Genomic DNA, 26,751 nt, shown 5'->3' with positions numbered 1-26,751 from the left:
GTATCACATACGTACATATCTCTTAGTAGTTGTTACTGGTTTCACTCCACCACAACCCCACCCACGCCTCAGATTACATACTCTGGGTGGGGCTCAGTGGGTCAAGCCTTTCAGCAGGTGACTGTGCCTTTAAGGAGAGCAGTCAGTTCTCATAATACATCCATGGTCGGCGCACCTCCTGCTCCATCATCTGACTATGCGCTCCGGCAACTTGTCTCAGCACTGGACTTGCAGCACAGATGAGAGACCTTGAACAACTACGGTAAACTGAATGCTGGCGTCTTGTATTTGATGATTTATCTCCCTGTGTGGTTAGAAATTGTGTCCCACGAAATAATGACATCGGTTCCCGAAAGACAAACGCGATGTAGCTCCAGTCCACCCAGCGGGGAGAAAGACTAAGGCACTGCCGATCGTCTCGTTGCGTCCGTTTCCATTTTGTTATAAATTTTTAATTTAATAATTTAAAACGACATTTATGTAATATTTCACACGGAAAAGTGTGGTCGTCGATATATTTAATGATGATTAATACGTATGAGGTTATATTTTAGTTGAGCAGTAATTGGTAGAGGAAAATAAATAAAGCGTTACGTAATTATATGAGGCATCTTGTCGCCATACTATTGATGGCAGAAATCAGATCTTGCAGCGCCTTGGGGATGAATACTGGACCTTTTTCTAATGAAAACACGACACCTGTTTGCAGTCCAACAAATGGAAAAAATTCATATCCATCTCCTACCGTTCCTAGGCTGTATTACAAAATATTATTTTACACAGCAGCGATGCCTTTTAGATGACGTGGACATCTAGTGTCAACACGTTTAAAGGCCTCATCGCAACCCCAGATAAAATATGCACTTTCAGTGGGAACAACCTCACTACATCCTAAATGAGCTTGATGACTGTATTTCTTACAATATTACCTTATCACAATCCCAATAGAAGCCAAACAATTGCATGACAATGATGTACAACATTTGAGTGCACTGTGTCAATGAGTGCAGGAGATGTTATTAAACCAACTTGTATTTCTTTTATTTATATGAGCACTTCAAAATACTTGTATTACAAAATACAATTTACAGTTTTGTGAGACAGACTGCAAGGATGAAGAGAAAAAATGTCCTTAATTAATGTCTAAGTATAAGAGTCCAGAGTGTCTTATTGGCTTCACATAGATCTACAGAATGTGTTCATTTAAAAAAAAAAATGCGTTGATCCAAATTCCAGACCCTAGCCTGCAGATGTATGTTCAGCTAAACAGCTAAAATATAGCAAAGTAAAATAAGTTAATGCGGAGGTTAAAGTCCCACCATACTGGCTTTTCCTGTTTTAATACACACCATTGTTTGTCATTGTATTTGTGCTCTGTCTTGCAGGTCAGCTTTATAAGCAGGTCATGGATCCAGTGTGAAAGTTATACCACTAATCTGCTGGCCTGTCTGACTCTGTAACTATGGCAACTTGCCAGCAAGGATGTGCACCAGTGGTGCACCTTTGTCAGAAACTGAACCGACTCAAGACACTGGATGATGACATGATGGCCACATCACTAAAGCGTTGCCTCTCCACCTTGGACCTGACTCTGATGGGTGTTGGTGGCATGGTGGGCTCCGGGCTTTACGTTCTGACAGGAACAGTGGCTAAAGACATGGTTGGGCCTGCTGTCATCATATCCTTCCTTTTTGCAGGTTTTGCTTCTTTATTGGCTGCCTTTTGTTATGCTGAGTTTGGAGCACGCATTCCTAAAACAGGATCTGCCTACATGTTTACCTATGTCTCTGTGGGAGAGATCTGGGCTTTTCTCATTGGATGGAACGTGGTTCTGGAGAACATGATTGGTGGCGCTGCTGTTGCACGTGCCTGGAGTGGCTACCTGGACTCCATATTTAACCATGCCATTCAGAACTTCACTGAGACACATATTATGCAGTGGAACGTGCCCTTCCTTGCCCATTATCCTGACCTACTTGCAGCAGGGATATTAGTAGTTGCCTCATTCTTTATTTCATTTGGAGTCCAAGTGTCATCTTACCTCAACCATATTTTCTCCACTATTAGTATGGGTGTTATCGCTTTCATTCTGGTCTTTGGGTTTATGTTGGCTGAACCAGCCAATTGGAGCCAGAAAGAAGGAGGCTTTGCACCTTTTGGACTGTCTGGAATACTGGCTGGCTCTGCCACATGCTTCTACGCATTTGTGGGCTTTGATGTGATTGCATCCTCAAGTGAGGAGGCAAAGAATCCACAGAAAGCGGTTCCCATTGCCACTGCAATCTCCCTTGCACTGGCGGCAACAGCTTATATCCTGGTCTCCACAGTGCTCACACTAATCGTACCCTGGCATACACTGGACCCAAACTCCGCTCTTGCAGACGCTTTCTTCCGCCGTGGTTACAGTTGGGCTGGAATTATCGTGGCAGTAGGCTCCATCTGTGGTGAGTGTCAACATCCTGTTAAGAAATCTAGTTGGAAAAGCTGTTAATGTGTTAAAAATCTTTCATCATTATTTTATTTTTTTGTCTTGTGTTCTAAAAATGACTCTCTGTTCCCATGTCTAGCCATGAACACTGTGCTGCTCTGTAATCTTTTCTCCCTACCTCGGATTGTCTACGCCATGGCAGAGGATGGTTTGTTCTTCTCTATATTTGCACGTGTCAATCCCATCACTAAAGTTCCTGTTAATGCTATTCTGGTTTTTGGAATCCTTATGGCCACCATGGCTCTCATCTTTGACCTGGAGGCCTTGGTTCAGTTCCTTTCCATCGGAACCCTCCTGGCATACAGCTTTGTGGCAGCAAGTGTTATTGTTTTGCGTTTCCAGCCTGAGAAAACCAGCTCCAAGGGAACTGCTTCCTCATCTCCCAACCCCAATGCTGAGACTTCCCCTGCCCCCTCAGAGTCCCAGACCATAACTGAAGAAAGTGGGGAGCTGAAGCAGTATGAATCATTCTCTGACAAACTACAGTTGGTGGAAAGGCAGAAAACAAGGGAGCGACGTGGGGTAGGGCAACTAAAGGCCTTCTGGGAGCCGTACCTTGGCAGGGTGCTGGGCAACTGTGAGCCTGGCGAAGTGGTGGCCTTCTGTGTCCTCACTCTGATAGTGAGCTCAGTTTCCCTCTGTGCTGTGCTGGAATTTGGAACTAAACAGCTGCACCTGCCGGTCTGGAGTTTCACAATTCTGCTAGTAATTTTTAGCTTAGCTTTTTTGCTTAGCCTGGGACTCATCTGGATTCATGAGCCACAGACCAACAGCAAAACATTCCAGGTGAGCTCCTTTGAGGATTTTTTAATTTTTCTTTTGTGAATGGTTTTACTCTGTGTAATATGAGGATTTAATGTCACCATCTTTTTCTTGTGGGTTGGTGCAACAAAGTTGAAATATGATCATCTAAAACATTTGTCTCAATTAAAATGGAAACTTCTTAAGCCATTTACATGATTGGAGTGAATGTTATTGTTTTGTAGGTACCTCTGGTTCCATTTACCCCAGGCGTCAGTATCCTCATTAATGTATTCCTCATGATGAAGCTAAGCTCCCTCACTTGGATTCGATTCACTATATGGATCGCCATAGGTAAGAAGAAATAGTGTTCAAAGAAACATTTCTTTCCTGTCCGAGGTTTCTCACAAAACTACTTTTAATTCTTCAGTTTAAAACGTGGCTAAATCAAACAAACGGTAACCTTCTTTCTGCAATCCACAGTTCACAAATGACATGAAATAAATGTTATCTCAGTAAGTAAATATACTGTCCTAAAACGCCTTCCATCTGTTGCTAGTCAACAGTGTACTTAAGCTATACAACATCAGACTAAACAAACATTTTTTATACTCTATATTTTTCAGCAACCCTCTGAAGATGTACAGCTGGGAATTTTTTTTCCTATGCCATTCCAATTTATTGTCCATAAATATTATGTTGATTTTATATTAATAATATTCCCATCAGCCCCAGCTGTAATTAGTATTAATTAGGAAATACTAACTAGCCACTAGCATGGCTGTAAACCAGTCTTGCAGATATCTTGGAAGGTTTAGGTGAATTTGAAAATTGTACCAAAGCTATGAAGATGCATGTGTTTTCTATGACAGTAATAAATATATTTTGCCTAAGAAGAGTTAAAGAAATATAAATACATTCCCTAAATGTAGAAAGAAAAACTCAAATCTTGTCATTCTTCTGATTCTGTGTACTTGGCTCTGACTTTAATGTTAAATCATTACAGTTACACATGTTTTCTGCTGCCTCTTTTTGCAGGTCTCTTTGTGTATTTTGGCTATGGCATCTGGCACAGTAAGGAGGGCATGCGGGAGCTCCAGCCCAAAGACATGGCTGCGCGGTACGTAGTGCTACCCAGTGGCAGCCTGGTAGAAACGGTGCAGTCTGTCCAGCCTGATGGACGAGTGGACACCTCGGTGCATCAAATCAATGCTTCCACCTCCTCGACAGCTGAGGAGTATACAGGAAAGAGATGATATGGGATCAAACATATCATCATTACTACTGCCTGGTATCTCCTGTTTCCCACACGTGCTGTTCTGTTACTAGTGCACTCTCTGTATCTCAACGCCCTTTAGCGTCTGAATGGCCTGCCACAATCTGTACTTATTGCTCTGAAAACGTAAGCACACCAAAGGTGAAATGCACGCTTTCTGTCTTGTTGTAAAGCAATGTATATGTTGTAATACTTCAATGTACATTACCAAGCTTTATTACTGTTCTGCACATTTCTATTATCAACAATGTTGTCTATCCTTAAAGACCAGCACAGTTCTTGCAACCTTGCCAGTTCTTTGAATTTATGTGGTTGTAGGTTATATGTGGTGCTTTCTTTGTGACTGTACTTTTAGTTCTGTATCATTCATTCATTTATTTATTTATTTATTATTTTAACATGTATCTCAAGCAGGAAAATCAATATTCATCAAAAATTACATTGTGTTATTAACAAGGTACAGTTCAAAACATTCCATTGCATTTTTTCAGATATCATCTTGAGTATAGATTTTTATTTGACGCAAGTTTTTTTTCGTTAAACAAAGGAATGCAAAGATGTGATAACTTTCTCTGAATTTCTAACTTCTTCCCAAAGCCTCAGGAGAAACTACCGGCTCTATTGGTGGATTTTTTAGTCCATCTTTTGATGCTTATGGATTTTCCTTCCCATACTAGCTTCTGACCAATTATTTATTTCTATATATTAATCTATATTATCTATATTCCTTGCATTTGAAATTGTATTTATGCAGATCTTATTAACTTTGTTTTGTTTTTGTCTTCTTTCATGTCTATGAAAAGGTAATTTAATTGGTTGACCCAAACATTCACCGCTTCACTTAATCTTCTAAATCCCATCCCATAGCCCTGTTCTCTTGCACTGGTATGTGTTTTTCCTCATGCAGCTCTTCGCTCTCTCTCTCTCCCTGTTGGTATGAGATTACGAGAATTTAAAGCACAGATTATTCTTATTGTTATAGGAGAAGACTAATTTAGACAGTCACCTGAAAAAAGATTATTGGAGATTTAAGTCAGGCACAAACCTACCTAATGGAAATTATGCACATGGTAGAATATTGGCAAGTAGGCAGAAATTGTTCATTTTAAACCTGGGCTGGGCCTCCATAATCCCAGCAGATTTGACCAATCATTGTCACCAGTTTGCGGTTTGACCTACATTGGAGAAAGACACAAAAGTGAGAACGCTCAATTATACTGATAACATTCCCACAGCCTACACAGTGTTGATAAATGAACACATGGGTTTTTAAAATTCCTAATATAAATTATATGTTGTTCCTCTATTTATTCATTCTAGTTTGTGTTTGCATGTTTGATATAAGAAACCAAATGGCCTTAAATACATTGTAATCAATGCAGACTGATTTCCAAAATGATCAGTCTATATGGTTTGATTGTTTGGTTTATTTGTCTGTTAGACAAAGACTGGGGACTTCATACCAAAACACAGACATAGAAGAGAATATAAAGTAGGAGGCATTTTGGCATAGTCACAAAATGGATTTCTGGCTAAAGACAATTTCATACAATTCTGCACCCTGATTGAAAGCTACCGTTTGGTTATTGTGGCACAGTTATGCTTTTGATGTTAATGATACCAGTGACAAATATTACTACTTTGGTGCTTTTCCAAGATGGACATTCTCTCAACCTCTTTTTTGTGCCAGAAAGCACAGTTATTAGTAAATTTCTTTTTTTTTACTGCTGAATAGTATTGTATTCTGTACTTTCACATTACAGTCTCTGGTCTTTCTGTTATAATCTATCTCTGTATAAAATGCAAAAGAATAAAAATAAATGTTTTGAAGCAGCATTTAGAAAAATCTAAAAGGTAGAATATTGTGACTGCAGTCTCATCTCAGAGTCAAAAAGAAGATTGATGAATTCAAACTTTAAACCTCAGGTTTTATTTGTACTATTATACTTTCCTCTAGAACATGCAGTAAATAATCTGTTTGTTCACCATTTATATATTTATACAGCTGGCCTGCTGATAAACACTGAACCTATTTAGGTTGAGTTATAAACCTGCAGCCGATACTTGGTACTAGTAATAGATAATGACTTTATGGTTAATATGAATTGTTCCCTCTGTCAAGCTGTCTGTAGTAATTTTATTACTTATTATTATTGTAATTATTTTGATTTGATATAATAATTGGCATGTATAGTGTTTGGTTAAACAGCTTAAGACTGACTTTAACATGCTTGATGACACTGTAGTTAACCTAATATAATGACTAACTCTCAGTTCACAAGCTCTCTTAAGTTCAGTTCAATTCAATTCAACTTTATTTATATAGCGCCTATTCACAACAAAGTCATCTCAAGGCACTTTACACAATAAAGTCAAGACTATACAGATATGTAAATAAAACTTCCCAAATCCCCCATGAGCAAGCCTATAGGCAACACTGGAGGAAAAACTCCCTTTAACGGAAGAACCCTCCAGCAGAACCATGCTCAGGGTGTGCGGTCACCTGCCTTGACCAGGTTGGAGTGCAAAGTGGAGAGAGGAAAGAAAAGCGCAAAAAGGAGCAACAACAAAACACTGGACAGGTTGGTTGGACCAGTAGCTGCACATGAGACACACAGCTCCAAAGCTCGGTACACCTGCAGAAAGAGACAGAGAGAGGGAGACAGAGGGAGAAGCACAACAGTGAGCGTAATAATGGCTCAGTGTTTATTCAGGTAGTACTGCAAGAGATCAGTGTTGTCAAGATGATTAGTAATGTCAATCAGGTGTCTGCTTGTTTTCTCTACCTGTCAAGTTTATAAAAACAAACATTAAGCAACAATTACAAAATGTTTTTGACTTCAAAGCATTGACACAATGAGTCTCATAGGCTCCACATTAAACTTTAATTACACAACAGAGCTTATTGCAAGCAAGATTCATGGTTTTCAATGAAATACAAAAACAGCAAAAGGCATAACTCACAGTGATCAACATTGTGTGTGGTCTTGATCCCAGTAGACTAATGACTTACTAATCATTTGGGTGGGACTGGGATAAAGGTCTGTGGACATTCAGCGGAGCATGAATCCTGTGATTCCTGAATGTCTCGTGTTTCCATAGAGTCTGTCACTTCCCACCTTTGTCAGATGGAAGTTAAAAGCTAACAAAACATCTGCTTCTCCCATTATAAATGTGACATTTAAAGTTGTACAAACTGCACATTTCCTTAAAACCATGTAACGTCTCTGTTGTCAAGTCTGCCCATTTTAGATGGATTTGAGAGGCATGTAACATATCCAGAAACCTAATATGAACTAGTCTTCAACACTTAACTTTAATAGCAGTAAGGAGTCCTTAATAGATTTTTAATACATAATGAGAGAGATGTAGTGTTAACACTAGAACACCAGTGTGAACTGTACACAGTAACAATGTAAAGCATCAGTGTAGTAATATGGACAATATCATATTAATTTTATAAGCCACATAGGGTACACATAGGTTTCATTTTCTCCTACGGTTCAAAGCTCTGGCATAGGAGAGTAGAGAAGGATTTTGTGTTTTTGTGTGGCTTTTAGTAGCAGAGGAGCCTGTGCTGAGGTGTAGTATTTGTAAGTGAATTTGCGGGGACAATGGGGAGGCAGTGGCAGCAGACACAAGACCCTCTGACGTGGCCGACTCAAAACCATTCTCTCCACCTCTTGCTTCCTTCCCTCGGTTATTGTATCCCGCTCGTACTTCACTGCTGCTCTGCCTGTGAAACAAAGAAAAACACACAACGGAAACACATTATTATGACTGTTCCATTAGTAATGTGCTGCTCAATGCAATTGATATTTTATTATATACGCTAACTAATCCAAAGAGCAAAAACTTACAATGCACTCTTTTGCATTAGTGTCAGGTGATTTTGCTGTTTTTCTGCCGGTGTGCTAGCTAGAGAAGGGCTCCATGTCTGCTGAGGTGAGCCATTCTGTTGATAGGACAGCATCATTTAAATATAATTTTTAAACATCTTAATACAGACAAAACCAGAATATGCAATATGCTTTATTCTAGAGATATAAATACTATATCTGTATTTTACAACACTGCACATTTTTATCTGTCCTACCCTGGTGATATTTTGTGCTCTTTCCCTCATTTTCTCAAGGCTGCTGTGTAGGGTGGTGTTTTCCTGCTCCAGAACTTTTATACGAATACTGTTCGCCTGCAATTGCTGCTCCATATCCAAAAGTACATTTCCTGTAGCTTTTAGGGATCCAACCAACAACATGTATAAAGTCAACCGGATGTGACATGATGTGCATAGCTATGTATTTAGGGATACTATGCATTGAGTCTTATTTGTTACACTTGTACATTGTAAAATGTATATATTCCAAAGGAAGAATAGCCACAAGCAGTTAGTGTAATGTAATGTAAAAAGCACAGAGCAAGTTTTATGTACATACAGGTAATGTCAGTAGGTAATTCATGCATGATAAACAAATATTAAATGAGTACCTACTCTGTGGTTGGACCTGAGCCAGAGGGCTGAGCTCTGGGAAGGCCACCAGCATTCTCTCCCTCTCCCTTGAAGCTTGTACATATTCTTTTAGCTCTGCCGCATTGTGCTTCAGCTCAGCTATGTGTTTTTCTAGTGTCTCTTTCTCCTTCTGCAGCTCTAAAGAAAGGTTCTGTTTAGGAAAAACAAAACACCATGAACTAATAAGTCAGTGAGTTTATATTATGGGAATGGTGACTTGAGATGTAGAGTTAGGACCTGCTCTTGAGTAAGCTGGGCCTGCTGTTGTTCCTTCTCCTTTGACATCTGTTGGAGCTCATTGTCCAGGTCTATCTGTCTCTCCTCTGACTCTACCAACTGCCTCTGTAGCTCTTCACACTCTTTGTCAAGAGCATCCACTCTCCCCAATAATGATTTCTGCTTAGCCTGCATTGACTTGACACACAACAGCAACAAAGATATATCATAGAATCGACATCTGTAAAAATCTGCTGGAATAATAATGTGTGTGACTAATGTGACAGAGTGACAAACAGTCTGGCGTTGGCTGTGATACAGACCTCTTGCTGACGACAAGCACTATGAAACTTGGCATTCTCCTTGTGAAGAAGTACTTGCATTTCAGAGACTTGGTTCTGTAACTCCTGGATTCTTTGTTGAAGTTTACTACAGGCTTCTTCCTCAAGCCTGTGCACAACCCTCACTTTCTCTTGCAGTACATGCTTTTCACACTCTGCCACAAAAGAAAATGATGCATCACAGAGTTTATTTCATAACTTGTAACTAAAACAAGAATACTTCATATAATATTTTCATACATTATGAATATATTTGTCCTTACCAAGTGCTTGCAACATATCTTGTTGCACTGCTACTTTCTCTTCCAGTCTCGACTTACCCTCCTCCAAGGACACAATTTCTAAAAAAAATTTGAATATATTGGTAAATTAGATTTCAGTGAGAACCCATGATGCCTATTAATTAGTTTACTGCACCTTTCTTCAGTTGTTGCTTCTCGTCCTGTAGCCTTTGTTCAGTTACTTTCATGGATCTCTCCGCTTTCCGCAGTGAAAATTCCAGCTGGACTATGTTTGCTTGGTGTTTTTCCACCTCTTGCTTGAACTCTTTCTGTGTTCTGTCTAACTGAGACCTGAAATTTTCCCGCTCAGTTTCTGCTGTTGCCAGTCTATCTTCAAGAGGTTTTACTGTACCCCGCACATCTTGTAGATGTTTTGCCAGCCGGCGCATGTCCCGAAGCTGCTCATTGGCCCACTGAGCAACATCACCTGCTGTCATGTGTCCCAGGTCTAAAGTGTCTTCTACAGCAGCCAAAAGAGGCTGCAGGGAGCAGGGCAGGCCTTCACTCTGAAACAAATCCACCAAAGCATCTCCTGTCTTTCTCAAAATTGACTGAACTTGATGACATGCATTGCAAGGAATGAGGGATGATTCTACTGTCTGGCAGCTTGTACTGCGTCTGTCATCTTTAGTATCACACGAGGTGCTGTGAGGGGACAACTTAAAAGACCTTGTTGACGAATTGGGAGCTAAACAATGTCTGCAGCCTTCACTCCTTGAACTCATTTGAGGAGAAACAGATGACACTGTCTCTGTCTCATCGCTGTCGAATTTCTTAGGTTTAGACTGTTCGGAAAGAAAGCAACAAAAATAATGAGATTTCTGTTTCGACTTTAGCATTCCTTTTAACCCACTGAAATACAGCAATAAGCCTACCTTATGTTTGGCAAACTGAACCAAGTTACTCCAATAGTGTCGGACTACAAGACCAACTGACTGACATCCTCTCTGCTGGGTTTGTTCTCTGCGGTGGCTGCTTGTCAGTTGCTCAACATAACAGTTGGAGCTTTGTAGGAGAAGCAGTAGTCTTGTTCAGGGATAAAAAAAAAATGTATAATGTAATATTGTTTAGTCTTAGAAGGACTATTTTACATCATTATTGTGACGCATTGTTGCGCTATTACCTGTCAACCACCAGCTCCAGTAAGACGACGTGGGAATGCTGATTAAATGTATCCTCCCCATCCACAAAGTCATACTGCTCCAGTAAAGCTACCATGTCCAGATTACAGGAGAGTTTATCGGGAAACTTCCAGGAGGAAAAACGGACCGGTCCGGTTCTTGAAAAGACATCCAGAATGGCCCCCTGAAGGTCGACCAGGTCTTTTCGGAGGCTTTCGATACATTCCTGACGACCCAAGAAGTGACTCATGTCTGATAATCTTGCTTATACTGTTTTCTGGATGTCACAGCAAACACGCGGAGTAAGTATGACTTGTTGACGTTTCACCTCCATGGCAACTTGAAGAAGAACTGCAAGTGCCATAATGCTTTGCGGCGTCTTTCCGGAAGTAATACGCCTCCATTGGGTCAACGAAAGCGCGACGCAGTAAGTACAGCAAATGCGGCCTTTTACCTGATTCAGGTTATGTTATAACGTAATAATACATTTTAGTAAGTGTACATCTAATCCCCGTGTTGGTTGGGTGTTCGCAGGTCGTTATAAAAACAAAACAAAAAAAGACACAGCCATGCCGCCTGGGCCTGTTCAAATTGTGCAGCCGGAGACCAACACCAAGGTAACGATGAAGCTACAAGTTAGCTAACGTTAGCAATGTTGCTAGCGCATTCTTGCTGTAACGAAACCAATGAACTAGTTACATAAACTTTCCCTTGGAAATCTCCATTTTAATGTCAATTTTAGATTAGCTAACTTTACATCTATATGGGATAATCACATTAAGTCGTAAATCTTATGTGGCTGTTGTTAGTCCCGGGGGCGTAAATTCACCCATGTTACCGGCCGATGAGACGTTTGCTTACTCTTCTTTGAGAGGCACAAGCTGATGCTATCTTCTTTCCCAAAACACTGTTTTGGTTACATGGAATAATTCAAACTTTTAAAATAATTTTGCAATATTTGCTCGTGGGGTCTAATGTTATTTACTAAGAAATGTGTGGCTTCTCCAGTATCGGCAGGATTTTCTTTCTTTTGTTAAGATTCACTGACTTTTGAATAAGACACAGTGGCGTTGTGTGTCAAGAATAATACCTCAAAATCGGCACCCATGGTCTATATTATATTTAGTCACTACGTTTTTTTCCTAATATTGTCATATTTTAGGGTTTAACAAAGTAAATTTTCTCAACAGAATGACACAGTGGCTGAAGAAACCCCTGCAACAAAACCCATCGTTGGTATCATATATCCACCTCCTGAGGTTCGAAACATAGTTGACAAGACAGCCAGCTTTGTTGCCAGGTTGGTTTCTTTTTTCAGTTTTACAATCTTCTGTACTGCTGCCATGTTAGTCGGTGTCAATTCCTTAGTCAATTTCTTGTTATTTCACAGGAATGGGCCGGAGTTTGAAGCACGAATCCGTCAAAATGAGATCAACAATCCAAAGTTTAATTTCCTCAACCCCAATGATCCCTACCATGCCTACTATCGTCACAAGGTCAATGAGTTTAAGGAGGGCAAAGCACAGGAACCATCTGCAGCAGTGCCTAAGGTCATGCAGCAGCAGGCAATGCAACAATCCCAGCAGCTCCCTCAAAAAGTGAGACACTGCATTTCAGTCTAATCTTTGCTTTTATAACTGCTTGTAATTGGTAGTATTTATACAACAACTAATATTTTACGTTTGTCAATAGGTGCAGTCACAGGTGATTCAGGAGACAGTTGTCCCCAAAGAACCCCCTCCTGAGTTTGAGTTCATCGCAGATCCCCCGTCAATCTCAGCATTTGACCTGGATGTTGTTAAACTTACTGCCCAGTTTGTTGCTCGTAATGGTCGCCAGTTTCTTACTCAGCTCATGCAGAAAGAACAGAGGAACTACCAGTTTGACTTTTTGCGGCCCCAGCACAGCCTTTTCAACTACTTCACCAAACTGGTTGAGCAGTACACTAAGGTAGGATGATGGAATGTTGCTCGCTGATGTTATTTTTATTTTTATTTTGTAGGGTGATGCTAAAAACTGTAAACTGTATCTTGATCATGTCTTTTCAGATTCTGATTCCTCCCAAAGGCCTGCTGATCAAGCTAAAAAAAGAGGCTGAGAATCCAAAAGAAGTAATGGACCAGGTAACGTTTTTAACGGTGACGTTTTGTCATAGCAAACATTTAATGGCATGCGTTGCATGTTAATCATCTGTCCTACTGCAAAATCACCAGGTGAGGTACCGTGTTGAGTGGGCTAAATTCCAGGAGCGTGAAAGAAAAAAGGAGGAGGAGGAAAGAGAGAAGGAAAGAGTTGCATATGCCCAAATTGATTGGCATGACTTCGTAGTGGTTGAGACGGTGGATTTCCAGCCTAATGAACAAGGTAATAAAAGCACAGATATTACAACATGTAAATGTGTAAAACCCTTAATGTATTTAAAATAATTTATAATTATCATCTCTGTTTTTCCAGGGCACTTCCCCCCACCCACTACACCAGAGGAGCTTGGTGCTCGCATCCTAATCCAGGAACGTTACGAGAAGTATGGAGAGAGTGAGGAGGTGGAGATGGAGGTAGAGAGTGAGGATGAAGAGGATGGAAGGGAGAATCGGGATGAAGGCCAGCCCTCACAGCCTGATCAAGACACACAAGTGCAGGATATGGATGAGGTAAGAAACAAAGTAATTTAACTTTGCGCCTTGTCTTCTCTTCACTAACTGTGGGTTGCTATGGTGTTTTATTTTTATTAATGGGGATATCTTTACTTTGCCTCTCTCTCTTTATTTTACATAAAACATTAAACCTATGTTTGGTGATAAAAGAAACAACCATTTTTAAGGGTTGATATATAATTCTTTCATTCCTTCTTTATTCAGGGATCTGATGAAGAAGATGAGGGCATGAAGGCTCCCCTGCCACCAGACCGACCTATGCCACCACCACTGCCCCCGACTCCAGACCAGGTTATTATTCGCAAAGACTATGACCCCAAAGGTAACTCATGCTCTCTTGGATATGGTAATCCCTACTGCATAAAATGACTAGGTAGAATGTATTCTGACCTTTTGTTTACTTGTCCTCACAGCCTCCAAGCCTCAGACCTCAGTTGCAGCTCCAGATGAGTACCTCATCTCACCAATTACTGGTGAGAAAATCCCAGCTAGTAAGATGCAAGAGCACATGCGTATTGGCCTGCTGGATCCGCGCTGGCTGGAGCAAAGAGACCGCATCATCAAAGAGAGGCAGATAGAGGACGAAGTCTATGCTCCTGGTTTGGATATCGAAAGCAGCCTGAAACAGCTTGCTGAGAGACGTACAGATATCTTTGGTGTGGAAGAGACGGCCATCGGTAAGAAGATCGGCGAAGAAGAAATCCAGAAGCCAGAAGAAAAGGTGAGAACAGTTTACAGTTTAATTTACAAAGGTGCGCAGGTGAATAAAATTAAGTGAAAGAAGTAAAGATTACACATAACTTGGTTTGTTTTAAATACATTTTGTGTTCCTCCCTCCCTACCAGGTTACGTGGGATGGCCACTCTGGAAGTATGGCTCGTACACAGCAGGCAGCACAGGCAAACATCACCCTGCAAGAGCAGATCGAAGCCATTCACAAGGCTAAAGGATTGGTGGGAGAGGATGATACTAAGGAAAAAATTGGTCCAAGCAAGCCAAGTGAAATTCATCACCAGCCTCCCATCTCGTCTTCTATGTCCAGTTTGCCTAAGCCCAGTCCTCCGGTCACTGCAGTTCCTCGGCTGCCTTCCTCTGTGAGTCTTCAAATTAAAAAAAGAGTATATTCCAAATTTAGAATTTCAAAGTACATATATAAGTAATAATCCAATAACGTGTTAAACAGGTGGCACCTCCAGTACGCACCACACTCCTGTCTGCTGTACCTGTAATACCAAGGCCCCCTGTGGCTCCTGTGGTGCGCCTTTCCCCTGGACAAGTTATAACATCAATGCCTCCTATGATTCCTGCTCCACGTATCAATGTTGTTCCTATGCCTCCATCAGCACCACACATTGTGGCCCCAAGACCACCACCCATGGTTGTTCCAACTGGTAAGGGAAATGTTTGCATCATTTTATTTAATTTGCTTAAATGAATGTCAAAGTTGTGCATAGTTGTTAACTGAACTTTTCATTTAGCCTTTCTTATTTTATCCTTTTAAATACATCTATCCTGCTTTATCTTCCAGCATTTGTCCCAGCTCCTCCAGTACCACAACCACCAAGTGCTGCTCCTGCACCACCGTCCCACCCACCCCCACCTCATGACGATGAGCCAGTCAGCAAGAAGATGAAAACAGAGGACAACCTTATTCCAGAGGAGGAGTTCCTTCGTAGAAATAAGGTTTGTTAGTGCATTGAAATGTCATCGGTTTGTTTCTAATAGAGAATAGCCCAATAATAGTTATAGATGTAGGAAGTCTTTCCAGTTTAATGTTTGTAAATGTATATACATCTCAACTTTTGCTTCTCTCTTGCTGTAAGCTGCTTTGTCTTAACCTTTTTTTTCCCCCAATTCCAGGGCCCAGTTGCTGTTAAAGTGCAGGTCCCCAACATGCAGGACAAGACTGAATGGAAGCTGAATGGCCAAGTGCTGAATTTCACTGTTCCACTCACAGACCAGGTATCCGAATGTTGACACATTGTTTGCCCCTTTCTAGTGAATATTTTGGTGCACCTTGTTCATAAGACTTTGCAAATGCGATTTCTACACAGGTGTCTGTTATTAAAGTCAAAATCCATGAAGCCACGGGCATGCCAGCTGGAAAGCAGAAGTTACAATATGAGGTAAGCTCTTCTTTTAAACCTGTTACAACATGTGACATGTCATCTGTATAAATATAAATGTTGGATTAACATTGTGTACCTATTTATGTTCCTTTCAGGGCATTTTCATCAAGGATTCCAACTCCCTGGCTTATTACAACATGAGCAATGGTTCAGTCATTCACTTGGCCCTAAAGGAAAGAGGTGGAAGAAAGAAGTGAGCCATGGCAGCAAGAAGGACAAAATTTTAACTTGTAGTTATTTTGACACTCAATCATGATCGTATTTAGAATTGTTATTTGGGGGAAGAGCATGTTTTTGAATGTCAACTCTGTTACTCGGAATGCTAAATGACTTATGCACTGGGTTGCAGGCATGACATCTCTCACTTTTGGTTCAGCTCTTAGTTTGTTCATGATTTATTTGGTAACCTGTAAGACCACGTTGATCACTATGATGTTCTTTCATTAAAATAAAGACATTTTAAATGTAAATCTCTCTTTTGTTGTTTTATTTTGATGTGTAAGTTTAGAAACTAGTTAATGTAATGTGGGTTTTTACAGGCCACATGATGAATGCTAAATTGAGTAGAATAGGCCTTTTTTGTCATGTGTGTTTTTGCACATGAGAAACTGGGACTTTGCCCAGTAGTATTATGCAGACAAAATAGGACAGGGAGTTGTTAGTCTAGATGAAATAGGTAATTTACTAATGAAACCTGCTCTGTAGTAGATGACTCAGATTCGTTGCAGTGCAAGAGACACAACAAGCAGTTTTATTCTACCCTGACATCAGATGTACTTCGTCAGATCGTCACTAGGAGTAGCAGTAACATGAAGACGCTAAAACCAACCAAGGACAGACGCTTAGTTGCTGCTCGAGGTGAAAAAAATCAGTCCAGCGCACTCGGGATGACAGGACAGCGAAGCGGGACACCATTACTGAGATCATAATGGACTAGAATATCAGCAAGCTAACAAAGATAGTTATTTACTATAAATATGTAAAAAAGGATAATGTAACCTTAGTGTTTTGAAAGGTAGAAATCGGTTTGAAGCGTTGTGACGAAAGGTAAAGGCTAACTTAATGTTAGCAACCCACCGCTGGCCAGCAAAGGTTATGCGCGATTAAGAATTAAATGGAATCTTTCTAGCTGAAGCATAACATATTTGATGTGGCCTCACAGTTGTTGCGTAACGTTAGATAACATTTAGGTAACAGTAACTGGTTCTAAAGTTTTCGTTAGTTTTAGAAATCATGGCGTCGATACTGTTTGACTCGACAACATATGCAAAAAAGCAGTTTTGACTTCGGGCTGTCAACAAGCTCGCTGACGTTAGCTGTTCGGGCTAGCCAGTTAGCCTCCTTGCTAACATGGCCAAAATAGAGAACGGCCGTCAAACAGTGGACACAAGGAGTATCCGGACTGTCAGCAGCAGCCACATCGACGATGAAAGCTCTTTCGGATCCGACTCAGAGATTAACGGCTTCACCAGTGACAGAGCAGCCGATAAATATGGATTTATTGGTGGGGCGCAGCAGTACTCTGAGGACTCGTAAGTTTGTTTCAACTCTCGGTTCTTCATTTGTATCGACTTCAGCTTGGACTAACTAAACTGTGAGCAGTAAGCCTGTAATCCACGTCAAATTGGTTGTAGTGTAGCAGGGAACTAGCTAATCTATGTTTTATGGTATAATTTTGTCACATGTTAGTGTTGTTGTGTGGGAGCCTATGCGCAGCTAGTGCTCCCAACCAGCTGCGTGGCATAGTATAACACCCACTTTTTGCCTTACTCAACATTGTTAAAATAAAAGTATTAGTTGGCTGTTAAAAACAGCTAAAGTCACTCTTTCTGATTCTGCCAGGTTAAACATTTCTTATCTTGAAGTGATTCATCACACAAACTTTTTGTAGGGATAGGCGGAAAAAAAATAACTTTGTCATGCCTTTTTTTGGTCACATTTCGATTTGAATTAATGCCTTTGCGGCAAGTTGCAATGTTTTCTTTCCCCTAAGATCGTCCTCCTTTCTTTCCATTTCCATCAGCGCCTGATCCTACTTTACAGCACAGAAATAGTTGTAAAAGACAGAATTAAAGAAATAAGTAAAAGAAAGCTGTGCCAAGCATTGGCATGCTTCCTGTTTTCTGTAGTTTTGGCAGACTGGGAGCCACAGATCTGGTGCCCTGTTACTAGAGGGCCTCTTTTGGCCTAGAATTTTACATGTAGTCTCAAATTCTGAGTTAAACTTACACTGTATGGCAGCCAAAGTAACTAATCATTGTTTACGGTCCTTGGAAACTCAAAATTAAATATCAGATTGTTGTACTGATCTGCAACATATAGCTTACAGAGAAAGAAGGCAGTCCACAGTTTATAAAGTGGTGTTTTTTTTTGAAGATGTGTAAAACCTTCAATTACAGGGTTGTGCTGAAGAGATAATTACATAGCTTTGAAAAACATCAGACGTCCTTCATAATGTAGGGTAGACTTGCTTATGTTTTCATTTTCAGTTGGAGAATGTAACCTGAAGACTTGAAGGGTTTTTGCTTGCGAATATTTCGCATAAAAATTAAACCATAATAACCGACAAATCCTGCCTGCATCTTCTTGCTTTTAAATGAGCTACATCTGAATTTGTATCTCTTCACAATCTCTTCAAAACAGTCTAGTAGGTGTTGTCTTTGGCTCTTTGTGTACAGTGTACTGACGCCATATGAGCAAGAGTCCACACATCTTAATCCGAGGGCGTCCAGCATACAAGAGTCTGTTGCTTACAACTGTTAATCTAATATTAAAGTTTATTTCCAACTAAATTTAAAAAAAAAAAGTACTTTTTGTGTGTTTTTAAACTGGAATAAATGAACTTGTTCTTTTCTATCCTTGTTCCTGGTGTCTCCAGAGCTCAAGATGTGCGTCCAGAGGTGCTCAGACAAAGGGAGGTGAAGTGGCTAGATATGCTCACTCACTGGGACAAGTGGATGCTCAAGAGATTTGATAAGGTCAGCCTAAAGTGTTTAATGCATTAAAAAAAAAGGCAGGTGGTTTGATTGCATTAGTGGCTATATGGTTTGTTCATATCTAAATTGGTTCGGTTTTTTTTTGTGTGTGTTTGTCATACGCTGGTATCTGAGCTTTGACACCACTGTCTTCAGGCAACACTTTTGCAGCCCTGAGTAATTTTGTACACATGATCAGACAAAGTAAATAGTGTGGCTGAACTATTTGATTGCACAAAGACGTGAGTTGTGTGGACACATTGTTTGCAGCTTCACTTGTCTAGCTGGTTCTTTTGGAAATGCTGTCAGGGATTTAGCACAGACGTGCAACTTTTCTCATTTCCATGCGTCAGGAGTAAGACAGGTCACAACCCATCTCTTAATCACGATATAAACCATGTGAGAAATTGACAGTCTCATATTCAGGGTGGGGCTATGTTTACTTCCTGTGAAGTAACTGTAATGAATGTGCTGCGAATATAAAAAGTGGGTCTACTGAAGCATACGTTTTTGATAGCTTTTTGGAGCGAGGCAGTTTTCATTTGCTTGTTGTTCGGGTAGGTTTAAAAGTTAGACAGTGAAGCAGAGCTTCCTTTTTAAAAGCTTTTTTATAATAACTTTCCAAAAAAGTGTCCCCTCCTCAGCAAAGTGTGCCAGCTTCATATCAGAAAAACTTACTAAAGTGTACAGCAATAGTAATTTGAAGTCTGTTACAGACATTGCATGTGTAACGTTGCTGCCTTCATCAAAATTTATATTAAAATAAATGCAACATTATTTTATTTTCTGTTTATTAATCTATTTTTTTATGTTTATTAGTCAATATTTCATCGTTAAACTTCAGTAAAATGAACAATAGGCCCAATTTGTTTGTGCCTAGGAAAAGCCACTTATTACACAGACTGTAAAAGGTTACTTTATGGTTTGTGGGACTTTCTCTTCAAATTCTACACCACAGAGACTGTTAACCCTAAAGTGACAGGAAACAAACAGACTGTGAATAACCTTGTTGCCTACTGTTAATGCGACTGCATGGCATTCAGACTTCTCCCTTGTTGAAACAGAGCCTTGTAACATTAGCGGTTGCAACTTTTATCAAAAAGTGACCAGGGTGGTCATTAAGATCTGAAGTCAACCTGTTCATTTGCCATCAGGTTAATGTCAACCAGAGCATTCTAGAAAGTGGCTTAGTTATAGCCAACATCAGTGTGAATATACCAAGATACATTTTGGAAACATCAAGAGAGTTATGCTATTTCAAGGTGGCTAATTTTAATATATCTGCATTACATTAAAGTCACATTATTCTTCTTGCATTTGGTTTTCATGGCAAAAAAAGAAAACTAAGCAAAAGCATATTAGTGTAGATAGTTTGGTGTCTTTGGCCAAAGGTGTTTTCGTTCTATCTACCTACTGAATTATATGTGATCTAGCACCTTACCGGTAATGTTTCTCTATGGTAAAATTCTTATTAAACCGTGTTCTGCAAACTGAATATCATTTGCGCTAACTTTACTTCAGGCCACGTGAATGTTTTGGCTGGTAATGATTTAAAGCAGCCTTTAGTGGAAGAACTCTGTAGACTCGCGATGATATATCCACATTTCCTCTAAAATGTCGGTTGTTAGTAGTTTAAACAGATAACTGCTTGCACATGTGTCCAAGAAAAAGGAACTAATACCAAGTGACGGGTCCACTGATGTGTGTCTTGTGCCAAGTCTTTTTCACACTTTTTCACTGTGTGTAATGCCGTACTTTGTAAATCCCCATTTCCCTGTGGCTTAGGTGAGGCTGCGTTGCCAGAAAGGAATCCCACCTTCTCTCCGAGGCCGTGCGTGGCTCTACCTGTCAGGGGGAAAGGTGAAGAAAGAGCAGAACCCAGAAAAGTTTCAGGTCTGACAGATTCTTCTTCCACTTCCTCCTCACCACTGTTTTCATGTTGTATTTTGGGCTTATTCCATTTATGAATTTCATTTGAAATTGTTACTGCTGCTGTTGCTTTTCTTAAGCTTTGTTTTGTGCACAGGTCTGGAGCCAGTTCACTTTAAGTTCAGTCAGTTTACGGTTAAAAATGTATTGTTGTTGAATAGCTAATGATTTAACTTGCATTTTTTAGGATAATGAAATATAACTCTTTCAAGCATTCTTGTGCTCGTATCTACTTTCTGAATTGTTTTTACTTGAAACGCCACATTGCTGTTACTGTTTTTAAAAAAACCTCTACATCTTTTCATTGTTTTTGATTAGGAGCTGGATAGCCAGCCAGGCGATACAAAATGGGTTGATGTGATTGAGAAAGACCTCCATCGACAGTTTCCTTTCCATGAGATGTTTGTGTTACGGGGAGGACACGGGTAAGCTGTCTGATATTATGTGACATCACTAAACAAATAACCATGAATAGTTTGAAATTCAATTTGTTGGATTATTGTGTGTATCCGTATTTTTGTCGTTCACAGGCAGCAGGACCTGTTTCGTGTTCTTAAGGCCTACACTCTATACAGACCAGAAGAGGGGTACTGCCAGGCTCAGGCTCCCATTGCTGCTGTATTGCTCATGCACATGCCTGCTGAGGTACAGTAAACTTTTCTTTCTACCACAAACACCATAAAAACTAAAAATGTTGTTTGTTTTAGATGACTTGTTAAAAAACAAATTTCTGAATGCTTGTTATTATTTTTGTCTTTAAGATAGAATTCTCGTACTGTTAGCTCAAATTTAAGTTGCAACCTTCAAAAAGTCAACCTTCAAAAAGTCAAATAAAAAGTTATTATAATAATGGTGACTTTATTCAGGTGTATGCAAATTTCATAGCTGTAAGACACGTATTCAAATGAAACACGGAGCAGTCTCAGTTGCTAAATTCAATTAGAGCAAGACACTAGACAACAGATGTTCCAAAAAATACATCTCAATTATCTGTGCTATAAAAGGCAACCTTCACGTTATTATCTCAATTCCATCTAAGCAGTGGAAGTGTGCGGTAAAATGAACACATGACATTTTCTGACATCATCTGTATTTGTTTGCACAGGAGGCTTTCTGGGTGCTTGTCCAGATTTGTGAGAAATATCTTCCTGGCTACTACAGCCCTGGTCTGGTGAGACTGAAACACATGAAAGCATGCATGATGACATCACTAGGTCTGGAAATACGTAGAGACTTTATCTGACTTCGATGTTACAAAAACTATAATCTACAGTAAGAAACTGGGGTTTCACCACAATTACAGCAAAACTGGTATGCAGTTTTGTTTTTGCAGGCACAGGAATTCTGTGGGTATAAGTTACTGATGAAACCAATGAGGCGTTGCCAAACCACAGTTTAACACTGAGTAATTTACTTGCAGAAATAGTGGTAAACTTTGCCTCAAAGGAAATTAATTTGCCTGGGGGCTCAACTTTATAGAATTCATTTTAATGGAACTAAGATTTGCTAGTGATATGTTGCCTCATTAAAGTATAGCATGGAGCTACAAAAGGAGTCATTATGAACCTGGGGAATCATGCATTGTGGGAAACGGGTTAAGCTTGGAGAAACACTAAGCATTTGCATTTGATTGACAATCACATTCATATCAGGTTTTGGCTCTGACATCACAGAATACAATAGCTTTTGATCACTCTGTGCTTTTCTACCTGTGTTTCACCTTCAGGAAGCCATACAGTTAGATGGAGAGATCCTGTTTGCTTTGTTGCGACGCATCTCCCCCCTAGCCTTCCGCCATCTGGAGAGACACAAGATCGACCCTATCCTTTACATGACTGAATGGTTTATGTGTGCCTTCTCCAGAACACTGCCTTGGGCCTCAGTGCTGCGTGTCTGGGACATGTTCCTCTGTGATGGTAACTATGGTTAACAATAATATAAAAACATTTTAAAGAATTTTTTCAAGTGATACATCAGAAAATCTTGACACAGACTTGATTATTCTCCCTTTGTTAGGAGTAAAGATAATCTTCCGTGTGGGATTGGTGCTGCTTAAGTGCATGCTGGGGACCCGGGAGAAGCTAAAGTCCTGCCAGGGCCAGTATGAGACCATGGAGCTTCTCAAAGCCATAGAGCCACGATACATGCAGGAGGGCTTCCTTGTCCATGAGGTAAGAGCAGAGGAGCAGCAATATAGTACAGAGATTTGATAGACAATCCTTTGAACAGAATGCTTGCGTTTCACTAGCCCCTTTTTATATAGCCAAGCTGGTTAACTGTGTCAATCTACTGATTTGCTGTCTTGCTGTTAAAGGGTAACAATGTACCTGGATGTACATTGCTAATGCTATATGCTACCAATACAGTGTAAATCTAAATTTATGAGAAATTGTAGAGTCCAGTTAGAAGTGGTCTGACACTCTGCAATGCTAGTGCAACAATGTGGCATAGTTTGCTGAGGAGGAAGTGAAGCAGTGGATATAGTATGGACAGAGGGAAAAAAGTATTCTGAAATGTCACCGAGGGAACAGCAGAGAATCTGAGAGAGTGAAGAGAATTGAAGCAATACAGAGATAAATTTGCCAGATTGCTTGCTGGCCAATGTCTGGTTCCTGTGTCTGAGTCTTTTGTGAGTGAGCATTTCTCCATGATACAATACCCTGTGTTATAAGCAGGGCTGTATTTACTGTTGATAAGGGTGCATCCACAGCAACCCCAACGCCCTTTTGGCCTTTACTAACAAAGTTCACATTTGAAAACTGTGAGACACATTTGCCAGCGAGTGCTGTCCTTGTTTCACATTTTTTCTTTTCAATATGAATGACTGCAGCTGTGACCTGCTGATGGATCTTTTCCTGTTGCAGATTGTGGAGGTGCCAGTGACAGCACGAGATGTGGAAAGAGAGCATCACACCCAGCTAAAGCGCTGGAAGAAGAATCGTGGAGATCTCAATTTCAAATCGCCTCCTAGAATGCATGGCGCACGCCTCATCATGTTGGCCGAGCCACCCAGGCGTCAGGACCTGCAGCAGAACCCCACTATTGTGCTAGAGGTGCCTCAGCCCACCCCGCAGCTGAAAAAGAGCAAGAAGAAGAGCGTGAAGAAATCTCAACCCCCTGTGGAAATCCCCAACCCATACCCACTCCTAAATGACACTTCACCTTCACACTCAGATCGAGCTGCCTCGCGTCCATTCAACTACAGCAATATGCCAGCCACCATGCCACAAATGGACTCCCTTAACCACCAGCAAGCCCCTCTTCCTGACCTTCCCCCTGCCAAAGAATCTCCTCTTCAGCAATCTACACAGAGCCTTAGCAGCACAGAGCAGGATACATATCTGTAAATGTACAGCAGTGTGTGCATTGTGCATAAATGTGCATTTGTGCACCCTGCAGCCAGCAACAAATCAGCCTTGCCAAGGTTTCTGACTCACCAGCATCACTCTTATACTAACATTGGACATTTTTGCATTCGTTTTCGATACAACTTTGCTTGTGATACTATTGGTATACACTAAAGCATCATTGCTAAGTGTAAACCATTTCTTCATGTGAATCAACCTGGTGATTCCTTTTTTGTATTTTTAATTCACTGTAAGTCTTAGTTGTCCGTGTGCAAGGGAGACATGTTACTGACTTACTGGGAACAAAGTCATTTTTTCAGACAAGTGTGGTGTAAACAGCACTTGGAGAATAATGCCAGAGTGTATGCAGTCATTATGTACAATTCCTCTTAATTTCAACACTATTTTGTTCACTGGTAAGTCTTTGCAGCAGTGGATGGAACTCCTGAGACAAATGCAGTGCTTCTCAGTTTGAGGCATTACTATATTTCAGTCAGGTTTTATTCACTAGAGGGCAGCCTTTCAGATGGTTCCAATCATAAGTCCTATTAAATAACCTTTTTAGTAAAGCTGATCACAACACAGATAATAGGCTAATAGGTTTCTTATGTTTCAGAAATATTGTTCTGACAGCCTTTTTTTTTTTTTTTTTTTTTTTTTTTTTGTAGGGTAACTTGTGCATTCCTTGTTTTCTACTTAAAGGTCCCCTTCTCTGATTTTGAACTTCTTCTTTTGGTTATAGTTTCGGTAGTACATGTACACAAATGCCATTAAGCTTCCCATTGACTTCCCTATAAGAATATATCTCTCTACGTCTAGCTGAAAATTGCCTTCAGATGGCATCAGTTGGAGGAACCTTCAGTTTAGATTATGTCATCTCGTTGCTTGAACTATGGAGTTTGTAATCATGGTCAACCAGATGACATCATCTAATGATCACTTGGGGGTCACCACAGCAGAAGGTGTTGATTTGATTCAGCCTTCTGTTTCCCGACCCAATGCTCTACAGGCAACCAGGCCCCTTTCCCCAGATGACATCATCAAAATGTCAAATAACAAAATGTGTGGAGGAGTTTTTAAGCTGGAAGCAGAAATAATACTTTAGAATAAAGAGGTTAGGGGAAGTGAAAAGCATTACTGTACATTTACACCCTAAATGAAAGCTCTATAGAGAAAGTTGTTATGTTGCCCTTTATTTTTTCTGAACTGTCCTTTTCTACAGGCGCTATTTATTTGAAAAAAAATTTTAAACACAGAGCTTGTGGATGGCCTACTAGTGCACAAATGATCACTTTTTTCAACTTGGGTGAATGAATGTGGTTTGACTACAGTACTTGCTGTGCCAGGCATTTCCACCCACTTTAGAGCAGCAGTAATTCATGTTATGGTCCACAGAGGGGAGGGACCCTTGAAAATTCCTCACTCTGACAGATTCCTGCCTTAGTAAAAGCTACAGTCTAAAGACTGTCTCTTGCCAAATGTAACTCTGTAGGCTGTGTGTTAGTCTGTGCATGTCTTTCCTGTTCCTTTACCTGCACATAACTTAATGGTGCCGACCTTCTTCGTATTGCTCAAATATCCTGTTGGGGCCAAGAACATCGTATTGGTTGTATGTTGTTGTTAGAATTTCCAAAGCAAACCAATACTGTTGTTGTAGATGATCTATGACTGCTACCTGTGACAAGTCTGTTTTTTATTTAGTTAAGTTTATGGGATTTTAAGATTTATTGGGATATTGATAGCCTTTTACTCATACCAGCCTTGTTTCTTTTTGGGAAATATGAAGACATGCAGGGGCTGAGGCTAATTTTCAAAACATGCTGGACAATCTTTTGTTTTCTGACAGTACAAGTCTAACTACTACAGCCATGGGAGTTTTAACAAGCATAAGCACATATGTAAAATGTGTAATACTTTTTCTAAGTATTTCTAAATATATAGTTAAAAAAGCTGTGAGCGTCATAAGGATACTTTTCCAAGCAATGACTCACCTGTATGCAATAGCTTTTTGGGTGCTTGTATAGGCCACCTCATATTTCACTGGTGTTATATTTTAATTTAATGCTCTTTGTGTAGATATGACTTGTAAAATAACAATTTGTTTTGTAATGAAATTTATTTTTCAATGTATAGTGCTATATTTTATTGAGCAGTTAAAGAAACTGCAGAGGCAACATCTTTAAACAATCTGCAGTTCAGGACAATGTATATTAGACTAATATTTGTAACACTAGACAAATGTTCCTTTTAAATTTCAGGGTAACTTCGGCCACAGAATGGTTTTCTTACTTTAAAGTCAGATTGGTATTATTCTACAACTTACAATAAGGGTTAAAAAGATGGTCAACATCCATGGGCACTATTCATAATCATGAGTTTAAATTTTACAAATAAAAATGTGTTTAATCAAACTTGAAACATGTTTTTTGTATACTGTAAACCTTTAGTATAAATGTTGTGCTGTCTATGTGCAGTCTCACTTGTTTACCACTAGATGGCGCAACAGTCACTTTAAAATGAACCCATGGTTCTCAAACAGCCTTGACTGTCAAATGTTTTTTCTTTCGCATTTCTTCAATACCAGAAATACATTTAATCAATTAACATATTGAAGAAGTAAGGGTTTTTCAAAGTTCAATCTTTATTTGCAAGGTGACAGCTTAACCTTATTTACTCGTTTACTGCCTTTGTTTTAGGGAATTTATTTAGCATTGAAGACCCACTTTTTGTGTAGGTAGACATA

At 39.9% G+C, this 26,751-nt stretch overlaps 4 protein-coding genes across 7 annotated transcripts; 3 read left to right on the top strand and 1 right to left on the bottom strand.

Moving 5' to 3' along the window:
- The first annotated feature begins 108 nt into the window (after positions 1-108).
- On the top strand, positions 109-6,317 carry slc7a4 (solute carrier family 7 member 4). Its single transcript, XM_067521297.1, has 5 exons — positions 109-262; positions 1,386-2,444; positions 2,568-3,274; positions 3,475-3,583; positions 4,268-6,317. The coding sequence occupies exons 2-5, from the start codon at positions 1,463-1,465 to the stop codon at positions 4,483-4,485; spliced, it is 2,016 nt and encodes a 671-aa protein (XP_067377398.1). The 5' UTR covers positions 109-262; positions 1,386-1,462; the 3' UTR covers positions 4,486-6,317.
- A 274-nt stretch (positions 6,318-6,591) lies between these two features.
- On the bottom strand, positions 6,592-11,375 carry ccdc157 (coiled-coil domain containing 157). 4 transcript variants are annotated; one of them, XM_067521294.1, is made up of 10 exons: positions 10,977-11,375; positions 10,729-10,879; positions 9,990-10,638; positions 9,836-9,913; positions 9,555-9,727; positions 9,253-9,429; positions 8,998-9,166; positions 8,602-8,738; positions 8,366-8,460; positions 6,592-8,241 (listed from the first exon to the last, which is right to left on the bottom strand). In XM_067521294.1, the coding sequence occupies exons 1-10, from the start codon at positions 11,222-11,224 to the stop codon at positions 7,992-7,994; spliced, it is 2,127 nt and encodes a 708-aa protein (XP_067377395.1). In that variant the 5' UTR covers positions 11,225-11,375; the 3' UTR covers positions 6,592-7,991. The 4 variants fall into 4 exon arrangements, 3 of the variants coding, with proteins under 3 accessions (XP_067377395.1, XP_067377397.1, XP_067377396.1); XR_010915554.1 differs by lacking the exon at positions 8,602-8,738 and having other exon boundaries at positions 8,103-8,241; XM_067521295.1 differs by lacking the exon at positions 6,592-8,241 and having other exon boundaries at positions 8,365-8,460; positions 8,994-9,166.
- sf3a1 (splicing factor 3a, subunit 1) lies at positions 11,263-16,227 on the top strand. The gene is made up of 16 exons (XM_067521293.1): positions 11,263-11,401; positions 11,509-11,591; positions 12,165-12,274; positions 12,365-12,572; positions 12,667-12,924; positions 13,023-13,097; positions 13,188-13,338; positions 13,429-13,625; positions 13,833-13,950; positions 14,042-14,349; positions 14,474-14,722; positions 14,812-15,019; positions 15,157-15,311; positions 15,489-15,590; positions 15,683-15,754; positions 15,853-16,227. Exons 2-16 carry the CDS (start codon positions 11,544-11,546, stop codon positions 15,952-15,954), a joined length of 2,361 nt encoding a protein of 786 aa, XP_067377394.1. The 5' UTR covers positions 11,263-11,401; positions 11,509-11,543; the 3' UTR covers positions 15,955-16,227.
- A 331-nt stretch (positions 16,228-16,558) lies between these two features.
- LOC137136168 (TBC1 domain family member 10A-like) lies at positions 16,559-26,419 on the top strand. The gene is made up of 9 exons (XM_067521301.1): positions 16,559-17,289; positions 18,636-18,735; positions 20,518-20,625; positions 20,980-21,086; positions 21,192-21,306; positions 21,767-21,832; positions 22,388-22,577; positions 22,678-22,832; positions 23,526-26,419. The coding sequence occupies exons 1-9, from the start codon at positions 17,108-17,110 to the stop codon at positions 24,006-24,008; spliced, it is 1,506 nt and encodes a 501-aa protein (XP_067377402.1). The 5' UTR covers positions 16,559-17,107; the 3' UTR covers positions 24,009-26,419.
- Positions 26,420-26,751: the final 332 nt, after the last annotated feature.

This window comes from Channa argus, chromosome 11 (genome assembly GCF_033026475.1).
Source record: "Channa argus isolate prfri chromosome 11, Channa argus male v1.0, whole genome shotgun sequence".
In the NCBI taxonomy this organism is placed as follows: Eukaryota; Metazoa; Chordata; class Actinopteri; order Anabantiformes; family Channidae; genus Channa; species Channa argus.
Note: the sequence above shows the minus strand (reverse complement) of the source record. Positions and strands in the feature narration are given on the sequence as shown.